The sequence below is a fragment of the Zootoca vivipara genome, chromosome 9, assembly GCF_965207765.1.
Source record: "Zootoca vivipara chromosome 9, rZooViv2.hap1.1, whole genome shotgun sequence".
In the NCBI taxonomy this organism is placed as follows: domain Eukaryota; kingdom Metazoa; phylum Chordata; class Lepidosauria; order Squamata; family Lacertidae; genus Zootoca; species Zootoca vivipara.
The window spans coordinates 4,317,893-4,329,635 of record NC_142592.1 but is presented as its reverse complement, the minus strand read 5'-3'; the positions used below and the strand labels follow the sequence as shown (position 1 = coordinate 4,329,635).

Below are 11,743 nucleotides of genomic sequence, written 5' to 3'. Positions count from 1 at the left end.
GCATTCTTGACATATGGCCGTCAAGCCTCTGCTTAAAGACCTCCAAAGAAGGAGACTCCACCACACTCCTTGGCAGCAAATTCCACTGTCGAATAGCTCTTACTGTCAGGAAGTTCTGCCTAATGTTTAGGTGGAATCTTGCTGGATTTATGCCTGGATACACCTTGTGTGCATCGGCTGCTATCCTGTAAACAGTGGATTTGAAGCATGGCTCTTTGGTTGAGATCAAGGACCATAGCCTACCGGTACCTTGGCTTTGCCCAGCACTAGTGATGTGACCCCTAACTACTGTGATGGTCTTTACTTGTTGACACTTATTTGTGGGGAAATCCAACATGGCGGATGCAGCAGTCCAGCTAACGTGAACAGTTGCACTGTGGTTTGGTTCCTAAAGGGAAATGTACAGAATGTCCACCAGCAGAATTTTTGAGGTTGAGCAGCTGCTAATTTAGCAAGCTGGTCATAGGGAAAACAGGTGGTCATCTGTGAGAAACGTCTGAGAATTAGTAGTGGTATTTTGCTCCAAAGGGTTTGGAAATGGTGGGGCCAGAGCCTCAGCAATTATATGCATCTGTTGAGAAACTGCGTGGGACAAATCCGATTGGGCACTGAACAGAATTAATTTTGGGAGTTGGCCGAGCTTTCCTATATCCACCTCTCCCTTGCTAATCTTGGTTTCGCACAGCTGCATCTGATTAGAAAGGTTAACTCTGGTGGAGATGGTGAAATAATCCATAGAATCAGCACAATTAACACACCGTTGCAGCTTTATCCCAAGAGAATCACACCTGGATTGATTAATTCATTTGATTTCTCAGCTGCCCTTCATGATGAGATCCTAGAACAGATTATAGCAATTTAAAAATACAGGATTAAAAACGGTTAAATCAGATTGCATTCAATGCATCAGGGTGGATCCTAAAATGTACTGTATAATATTTTACTGTGTACTGTGTCAAAGGTCAGGGTAACATCTTCAGCATACAACGAAAGCTACATAGTGAAGGGGACGACAGAGGACGAGATGGTTGGACAGTGTTCTCGAAGCTACGAACATGAGTTTGACCAAATTGGGGGAGGCAGTGCAAGACAGGAGTGCCTGGCGTGCTATGGTCCATGGGGTCACAAAGAGTCGGACACGACTAAACGACTAAACAACAACATAGTGAAGGTGCCAGATGGGAATTCCATAATTTAGTGGCTGCCGCAGGGAATGTCCTCTCCTGAGTGGCTACCCCCAAAACCTGTAAGGGTGGTGGAACTACTGGGAAGCTCCCACTGCTGATCTCAACACTTCAGAGAGTCTGTAGGGAAGGAGGCCTAAATCATTTAGGGCTTTAAATACTAATTACACATCCTGAATTAGGCCAGAAAATGTACTGACAACTAGAGCAGCTGTTTTTTTTAAACAGGGCCTTCGTGAATCCTAAATAGAACCCCGGCCAGTAGTCTGGCTGCCACATTTTGGACAAGATGAAGTTTCTGAATCATCTTTAAGGAAACCCCGCATAAAGTGCATTGCAACAATCCAGTATGAAACTTACCAGAGCACAGAACACAATGTCTAAGTCATTGCTGTTTCAGGGATATTGAAGAGCACATGGTCCTAGTTGGTGGGAAAAGATATACTACCCTGGGCTGAGTTTTCTACTGCATTGTGTACATTGGTGCCTCGCAAGACAAATTTAAGTCGTTCCGCGAGTCAATTCATTTTGCGAAAAATTCGTCTTGCGAATCGCGGTTTCCCATAGGAATGCATTGAAATTTCTTTTTTTGCCCATAGGAACACATTAATTAAATTTCAATGCATTCCTATGGGAAACCGCGATTCACAAGATGAATTTTTCACAAAACGAATTTGTCTTGCGAGTCACCATCAGATCGCAAGACGCATTCGTCTTGCGAAAAATTCGTCTTGCAGGGCATTCGTCTTGCAAGGTACCACTGTATTTTAAAAAGGACACATTGTGTGTGTGCTACCTGTGATTTGCCCATGTGATTTTAAAATAATAGGGTGCAGAATATTATGCCATTTTGATGGGATTTCTGCAACATTTGCATTAAATGCAAAGAGAAAAAGAGACATGGGTGTCTTCTGATTCAAAGAGCCTGCATTCTCTTTTTTCTCAACCTTGCCTCTTCCAGAGAGGAAGATCAGTGTTTGATGTGGAAAGAGTCCAGAAATGAATTGCAAGCAGAGGCCAAAGGCTAGGTCATGAGTAAAACAGATCTGAGGCCAAGATGCTTGGAAGTCTGTCCACCACAGGCAAGAGGCTGAGGTTTAACTCTAGATGTAATTTTCCTTCATTCCTACAAGCTTGTCAATTTCCTTTTGACACCCTTGTATACATAATCTCTTAATATGGTAAATATGTTCACCAAAGTTTAAGCATCTTCTAATTTGCGCCAGTTGGCATGTTTCAACTTGTTCTAGCGTACTTAGCAGTGTAGAATTTTGTTTCAAATCCCCCTTGGCGTTACACGTTAGGCCTACAACTTCCTTTAATGCAAGCGCCAAGGTATCTTCTGGTTCATATTTAAGTCTGGCATTCGGATCTGATTTAATGAAGTGGATACAGTTTGAAGTGCTCACAAAATGCTTATCACCTTATCTGCTGTACATTGACTCCAGTACCAATCCCTGGAGACACAAATGCAATCCCTTAGTTGACTTGTTTGTAAGGCAGTTTTGAGTTGAAACAATTTTCTTTACTTCCCCAAATTCCATCTCAGCCTTTAATTTCTCATTGGGCACAAAAGAAGTCTGATTGTACATCAATTGATTCCACAGACCTAGAAGGCTAGGAAAGAACTACTGTACTTCTCTTTGAAAACTGACACAACACAAAAGACTGAAGAAGAAGGCAAGTTATAAAGCTGTTTGGTTGCTTCCTTAGCCTGAAGCCTCTAATGTTTTCTTCAGTTGCCACGATAACTTAGACTGCATTCAGACATGGGGTTTATTGCGCTAGTTTTCCTACTTTTAATGCTAATGCCTCTGTCCCAATTTCTAACATTATGGAACTGTGGCATTTTGACCCATATGCTGCCACGTCCTAGTTAATTTTGAACAGTTTGGAAGAAGTGTATGCTACCTCATAGTTTATCACATGAAATTACAATGCAAAACTCCTGGAATTTCACAAGGTTTGCAAATGGATTTTTTTTATTTTTTACAATTAACGCAGAGATGAATTCTAAACCCCCTCTAGATTTACAGGACTGGCTTTTGCATCATGTGAAAGGTGGCATAAAACACAGGGGAATGTACTCACCTGGAATACTGTGTCCAGTTCTGGGCACCACAGTTCAAGAAGGATACTGACAAGCTGGAACGTGTCCAGAGGAGGGCAACCAAAATGGTCAAAGGCCTGGAAACGATGCCTTACGAGGAACGGCTTAGGGAGCTGGGTATGTTTAGCCTGGAGAAGAGAAGGTTAAGGGGTGATATGATAGCCATGTTCAAATATATAAAAGGATGCCATATAGAGGAGGGAGAAAGGTTGTTTTCTGCTGCTCCAGAGAAGCAGACACGGAGCAATGGATTCAAACTACAAGAAAGAAGATTCCACCTAAACATTAGGAAGAACTTCCTGACAGTAAGAGCTGTTCGACAGTGGAATTTGCTGCCAAGAAGTGTGGTGGAGTCTCCCTCTTTGGAGGTCTTTAATCAGAGGCTTGACAGCCATATGTCAAGAATGCTTTGATGGTGTTTCCTGCTTGGCAGGGGGTTGGACTGGATGGCCCTTGTGGTCTCTTCCAACTCTATGATTCTATGATTTCTTCCTTACCTAAGATTCATCACTGCATAATGTACCTTTTTTCCCCCTTTGGCATTATGCTATATCTGAAATGCATCCAATAGTCTTCTGTTGAGGGACTTAAAATGATTATTTCCAAAGGGATTTTAGCCTCTTGGGTCCTGTTTGGCCTCCATCCATTGGAACAAATTAAGAACCTCATTTCTGTCTCATTTTCAGCTCTGTATTACATGTGGTCAAAAGCTTCTAGCAAAAGAGTTACATATTCCCCACCCCCACCCCAATATCCCCACCCCATGCAAAACCATTTATGAAATTGATCGAACACCCTTTATTTTTCAGGCAAATAACATTTGGGATATCCAGTTAAATAGTATTGTGTTACTTTTATTTTTAATCCAAGGGCTACTGAGTATTCACCGTAATGGGTTTCATCATGCTAAATTTGTACACATTACCATACTTGGTGGGGAAAAGGGTTGTTGTTATTTTTAAAAAAACGAAATACACATATCTACAGTTGCAATCATCACAAAGAACACATGGTTGAATGAAGATTTCAATCCAACTTTACAAACGACAACAAAGGCGTCATAAAACAAATTTCGTACACACTGATGAATAGTATTGACTTTCTTTACATTTGGCAAAGTTATGACCAGAAGATGGCATTAAAAATTTTTTTTAAAAAAACAAATGCAAATATATACAGGGGTTTTTTTCCAATGCCTCTTTTCTGTTCATGCAGCAGAGTTCCACTTGCACAACAGAATTTCCCCTTCCCTGAAGACCCCTTCACACCTTCAAAATCTGTTCCAAACAGTTGCAGACACCCCCCCACCCCCGATAGAGAAGATTTTGGGTGTGTTCAGGAAGAGAAGAGGAGGGGGAAGTCATATAACCCATTGGATACAACCCTTTTGTCAGTATCCTCAAAATAGGAAGACATTAAATAGCAACAAACAAACAAACAAACCAAACAACCAACCAATATTATAAACATAAGTGTTCATGTTCGTATATGGGGATAAACTCTGAGCATGTAAAAACCCTAATGGAAACTACCCTGTACATGTAAAAAATAGGTTTGTTCATCACATTTTAGCAACTGTATTCGGAGGTAAACCTGGTGGTAGGGTCGCAGGTCAGAAAAGGCCAAATATCCCTAAGGTTTGTTGCCCTTAATTCGAAATGAGAACAATGACAAATTAATTATCGCGCGAGTTCAGTTCAATTGCTTCCAATGGGACTCCAGTTTGAAGCATCTTTGTGAGATGGTGTACACACTCACTAGGAATAGAACAAAAAGAAAAGGTCTGGTTTTCTTTCCATTTGGCATGTGTTGATGGTAACTTGTTAAAGAGGAGGAAGCAGAGAGCAAGAAAAACGGTCAGTTCCCATAATAAAGGGATGTAGGAAATCCTCCGCTAGCTTTTTAGACTTGTTCATAAATGATCTGAACTGAGGGATGAACAGTCAGGCGACCATTTTTTTTTCATTGGCATCAACTTATTCAGAGTGGTCAAAACAAAATCAGGTTGGGAAGAGTCCCAGAATGATCTCTCCAAGCTAAGCAAATGGGCAATGAAATGGCAAATGTAGGGCAATGTCATGCACACTGGACCAAAAAATCCTAATTCCATATATCCACTGATGGGATCGTGGTTGGCAGCTTAATTGAAAAGACTTACCCAGTGTGCCGCAGCCGTGGATTCCGTGTTTGGAATCATTAGGAAAAAGGATTACAAATCAAACCGGCAATACTGTAATACCTTTATACATATCTATGCATTGTGTGACAACACTTGGAATACTATATACAGTTCTGGTCACCACATCTCAAAGGAGATCTTGTAGAGCTGGGAAAGGCAACCAAAATTATGAATGGGTTGCGGCCATTCCCATACCTTGGGTTACCTACCATATGTACATATAAGACTCACTCCTGCTATCTATCTCTGACAAAAAAGGATAAACATGTTACTAGATTTGGGCCAAGCAAGCAGGCCTTGCCTTGTACAAGATGGTGAAGGAAGCTAGCATGAGCACAAGACTGGCTTCCAAGCAGGGCATTTGGTTTATTTCCATGACCCTGGAGTTGCTCTGCTCCACAGGCTACTGTAAGCATAATGGATGAACAAAGCCTTAGACACATTATTGCCATCTGGAGATCTGTTGCAGCATGGAAGGCTGGAGTGGCTACAAATCAATAAAAGGTCTTTATCTAGATACAGTACATACATTTTCATGCAGCAGGTGTGGGGGGGAAATGTTTAAGTTTTATCCCTTAAACAGTCATACCATTGTCACTATATATAAAGCAGCTTTAAAAAATATTATTATGGAAAAGAAAGGTCTACTGATTTTATTAGCTGAACCACACATATAGCCAACATTTTGTTTTTAATAAAGCATGTTAACTGTTGTCATTCCTCAGGCCGAAGGGGCGCCTAGTCAGATACAACCACACTTGGCTGTTAAGAGAAATAAATTGTGCCCTTGAAAGCTTATCAGCCGCCGTCCTTCATCTGGAAGCAATTACAACATTATAAATGAGATTAAATGTTATATCAACTGTACTTTGAATGTGCTTGGTAGAAGAAGGAAAAAGCCAAACGAGTAAGTGCAGCACTCAGAATATAGGAGCTATAAAAGAACAGCGTTCAGACTACAGGAGGTAGCTTTATTGTGTGAAGGCCCAAAATATTTTGGTTTTGTAACTTGGATGTCTCTGTGACATTATATAGTTTTACACCCACCTCCCCCCCCCACACCCCCCACACCATGATCCCATCATGCTATGGTTTAGTGTTCCTAAATGTTGCAAGGGAAAGGAGGACAACTCACAATGTGGATTCTGTTTTCAATAGCATCTCATGAGATGCATCTCCCGTGCTTTCCAATTGACAATTTGGGTGTCATGTCTAAGGCTGGAATGCACGGAGGAGCTGTGATGACCGGAAGTCTGGCAGAAGTGGTTTCTTCAAGATCACTGGGAGAAGAGCAAAACCTTTGGTTGACAGAAGTTACTTGAAGGTAGAAGGAAAGAGTCTAAAATGGTGGCAGAATGGTGGTGGTCTTAAACAAATATGCTTACCTAACGGAGGCTGTAAATTCTATGAAGTTTCATAGAAGTTTTCAACTTCAAAATTGTCTCACCCCTCATTCGAATACACAAAGGTGTGTATTGATGGTGGGTGTGTTTTGATACAGGCGTGGGCAGATGGTAGATCAGTGGGTGATTTGAAGCAGATCAGCAAGGATTTCTGACACTCAGTTGCTTAACAACAATGACAACAACAAAACAACTTTCCTCTTGAAATTATACTGCTGACATGAATAAAAGGAAGTGTCCCCAAGTGAATTTTTGAATGGGAAGACTGTGAGCTCTGTTCAGTTCTGTTACTCAGAACAAATCCCTGGGTTCTTTTAACTCTAATCCTTTACCTCTGGATCCCACTTGGTGAGTCTCAGTGTTCCAGTAAAAAAAAATAAGGTAGATCCCACAAATCTGAAGTCTGCCCTCCCCTGTTTTAATGTGTTCAATCTCCAAGTCGGCTGGAGTCATCAAAATTACAACATTGCCAAAACACAGCTCCACCGAGTTCAATAGGACTAAATCTCAGGTAGGAATGGGTGAATTTATGCATTTGTATGCATTACTTGGTTGTAGAACTGCATTGCAAAATTGTGAGAAGGGCAAACTTTGAATGATGCCTGTGTATGGCTTCCGAAAGTGTGAATTAGGTAGCTTCTCCTTTCAAGGCAAACTAAATCAAGTTCCTCCCCCATCCCTACTCCCAGGCAAGTGTGGATTGCAGCCTCAAAAGTGCTTAACTTTGGTCCTTTTGTCCACCTGCACCCACCTTTGCTGGTTCCCCAGGGCAGATTCCCCCACAAAAATCGAAATATCAAAGGGCACAGGACTACTAGTAGCAGCTCAGCATCACCTGACTCTTCAGCCCATGTGATTTTATCCTGGTTTTAAAAGGTATAGTAGCTGCCAGTGCTCTCTTCTTGCATTCATAGGTGTATATTCATTGCCTTCAATTAACTGGCTACATAAGGATCAAATAACACATAGCACAGTTCGACTCCTGAAACCTTAGCACTTCTGTCCCTGGACTGGGAATCCAAAGGTAAGCTGCACTGGCGCTTTATAAGGAAGAAAAATATATATATTTAAAAGCAATAGAGTCACATGACAGAGAGTTTACCATGTCAAGAAAGACTGGGAGCGAGCTGTACATGTAATGAACCCCACTAAGAGGGAAGGAGATATAATCATTACCACTCCCACGTTACATTGGAGAAGCCCTGAGCTGTGTTTTCAATACCAAGATGAGAAACGGACCTTGAAGTGCTTGCTTCGGAGCTTTTCAATGCAATGTACCATAAACAGAGACATATATGGAAGAGCTCTTTGTACAACACTTAGTACATCCCTCTTAACCCAAAGTCTTTGCCACCAAGTTTGAGATCTGGTGTGTCTGCTTCTGTGTCCCTTCTCAGGAAAAGAAAGATGGCAGCTAAACGTCATGCAAGAAAGTGGGTTAAGGCAAACAATCTGGTGTACTGTTAAAGTTAAGGATCTATCTGGCGTCAGTGGGCACTTCACAAATAAATCTCTTTGGATTTGAGGTTTCCCGCCTGCCCTCCTCTTTAGCTTATATGGGTTGCATTTCATGATCTTTTATCTTTTTTCGGGCTTGCTTTGCTAATGTTTTGTCTATGCTCTCAGCAGGAAAACAAACACCCCACCCCCCACAAAAAAACACCCCAAAATCCCTTGAGGGAGGGTATGGAAAAAAAGTTTGATGCTCCCAGTCAAAACCTTAGGATCCAGGCAATTGATTTCTTCGGTTCCTGCTTTTCCTGCTGTTGATGAGAGCCTTCAACTTGCCATAATCCCCTCTCATCTTCTGGGAATCTTCGGCCTGTTGGCCAAGTTGCCTCGTGTCTTTGCAATATTGATTAATCATCTGCAGTTCTGAGTGGCTGAAGGCTCCTGCCAAGTCCTTTGGATGGAACGGCAGAGCCTGGAGTGAACTAGCCCAGGTCCACGGGGACCACTTTTCAGTCATGAAGGCCACCGTGTCTGAATCTAACACTTTGAAGTTCACCTTTGCTATCGTTTGCTTGAAGCCATTTTCCGTCGCAATGCAGTGATAAAGCCCTCGGTCAGCATCCTGGACAGAGCGAATCAAGAGCCCTTGTTCGGTGGATATTATTCTTTCATTAAGTTTGACCTAGAAGACAGACAGACAGCATGTGCTTTGAATATGACCAGCATACTAAAAGAAAAATCAATATTTATCGAGATATACAAGATATACAATCCAAGCAAGCCATTTTCTTTCCACTAGACAGAGACACCCTGCTTGAAATGTATTTCTTAGGGAGAGCTATTAAACACAGCAGTGCTTTTAATATTATTAACTAATAAGTGGTGGCGCTGTGGGTTAAACCACTGAGCCTAGGGCTTGCTGATCAGAAGGTCGGTGGTTCGAATCCCTGTGACGGGGTGAGCTCCTGTTGCTTGGTCCCAGCTCCTGCCAACCTAGCAGTTAGAAAGCACGTCAAAGTGCAAGTAGATAAATAGGAACCGCTACAGCAGGAAGGTAAATGGCGTTTCCATGTGCTGCTCTGGTTTGCCAGAAGCGGCTTTGTCATGCTGGCCACATGACCTGGAACTATACGCTGGCTCCCTCGGTCAATAATGCGAGATGAGCGCGCAACCCCAGAGTCGGTCACGACTGGACCTAATGGCCAGGGGTCCCTTTACCTTTACCTAATAAGTTTAGTCTTGTTTTTACATCCTCATTATTATTTATTAAAGTTATTGGTCACTTTTTTGCCCTGCAACTTGTGGTGACTTACAATATTTAAAGCAAACAAACATAAAAATCGTACATTAAAAGAGTTCACCCAAGCAGAAAGGCCTGGTGATTAAAAGCCAAGTTGGTTAAAAACTTGGTTAAAAAGGAATGTTTTGGTTTGTCAGCTGAAGATACGTAATGACGGCGCCAGGCGAGTCTCCCCAGGGAGAACATTACACAAGCAGGGAGCCACCACTGAAAACTTAGGACCTGGAACATACTGTTTTTCATGTTGTACTTCTGTGTGTCACAGAGGCCATTAGAAAGAAATTGACAACACAGAGCTCATGTCCTGGTGAGTCAGGAAAATCGTGGGACTTGAACTCACAACTACATACCTCACTGGTGAGGCTTAAACCATAAAAAACACATTTTCCAGAAGACAATTTCAAACTGGGGGTGTAAAGAAGAGGGAAACCCATAGCCCTCCAGACATTTTTGGACTTTAGCTGCCATTGGCCTCGGGCAGCCTAGCCAGTGGTAAGGGGTGACAGAATTGTAGTCCAGTGTTTCTCAAACTTGGGTCTCCAGCTGTTGTTGAACTACAACTCCCATCTTCCCTAGCTAGGAGGACCAGTGGTTAGGGATGGTGGGAGTTGTAGTCCAACAACATCTGGAGGGCCACATCTTCCCCACCCCTTTCTGCTTGCAATTATTCAGACAGGTTCATTCACAAAGAACAGGGGCATTTTTCCTCCTGCAGAGACACTGCCTGAGATTTGTAAATAGCAATAATTTCATTTTTTTATTTACTTAAGGAAGGATAAATATGGATCCAACTTGGATCCATATACACAATTGCACTGTATATCATGGAGCTGAAACTTGAGAGCTTTGGAAAGGACAGTAACGGAAAATGTGATTACACAACGGTCAGGAAAATTCTTGTTGCTGTGAGTATTTTTAGTTCAGGCTAAGTCCTTGCTACAAAAGCTTTCCATATCATCTTCTCTCCCGGCTCCTCAGACTTAACTCCTCTGTTATGCCTGCTGTTCCTTTCTCAGATTGCCAGCATGTTTTAACTGTTGGAGACATTCCCATGAGGGCAGCCTTCCTGCTGCACACAGATCCAGGTTTTTTTTGTTTTGTTTTTTGCAAACAGATCAATTTGCATTTCCCAAACTAAAACACAGCTATGAATTTTGTGAAATGGGTCTCCAACCAAAAATGCATACCAGAATTACCGGGATCTATCTATTAGAGGAAAGCGCATACAAAAATGTCCATATTAGTGAAAGTAATGCACAAAAGTTTATTACATTGAGGAAAAGTGATTGCTTTGAAAGAGTTTAAAAACATATTATGCTGGTTGTGGGTATATGCTGGTTGTATGTCTAGCGTCTCAGCGACTCAGATGAGTTTGGTGCATTGTATTTTAAGTTTCATGCTACACTGCCATGGGCATTTGGACACTGGCGTAACTCAAGAGAATATTCTATATGAACAGAAGACCCAGCCTTTATCTTCAGGGTTCCCAGCTGAGTGCACCCTCTTGCCTTTGACCCTCCAATGCTTTTGAGTGAATTTCTCACCTCTTTCCTTCTGTCGTTGTCCTTCTGCAAGAGCCATTTAACGGAGGCCTGCGGCGATTTTGGCGTACACTCAAGGAAGGTGGTGTTATTCTTTACACCGTACTGAATTATCTCTGCTGCATTGCGGTAAGCTGGAATGTGAGAGAGGCCAGATGAAATGCATTGCACTGTTTATAAAACTGGGAAGTTCATGATCACACCTGAACCAAGGAGGATCTCAGGCAGACAATATCCAAGAGCAAGAAATCTGGGGCAGAAACTTAGAACTGGAGCCGTTTTAGGAAAATGCTATTTTATTCTATCAATAGTGTGGCTACAGTAGAGTCACCTGGACTAATTCAGGATCCCATTTCCCACATTGCCCCTGTGAGTGGGATGGAGCTGGTGGTAAACTACATAATTAGATGTTAAAATATCCTAGCCTAGATTCTAAACGTATACCAGATAGCAGAAATGCAAAATATCCATTGAGTTGTTCAGGCTTCATAATAGTGCAGTTTAGACAAATCATTCCTGATCTTCCACAAAAATTCACTCTTCCATTATTTGCTTTAACCATTTATTTGTAATA

General features: G+C 41.9%; 1 protein-coding gene across 2 annotated transcripts in view; it reads right to left on the bottom strand.

The window, feature by feature from the left end:
* Positions 1-4,127: 4,127 nt before the first annotated feature.
* Positions 4,128-11,743, bottom strand: part of SEMA3C (semaphorin 3C) — a 143,984-nt gene continuing 136,368 nt past the window's right edge. For both annotated transcript variants that reach the window (XM_035127243.3, XM_035127244.3), the window contains 2 exons: positions 11,173-11,303; positions 4,128-9,010 (listed from right to left, as the gene is read on the bottom strand). In XM_035127243.3, the coding sequence (XP_034983134.3) occupies positions 8,597-9,010; positions 11,173-11,303 (545 nt within the window). In that variant the 3' untranslated portion in view covers positions 4,128-8,596. The remainder of the gene's footprint in view (positions 9,011-11,172; positions 11,304-11,743) is intronic.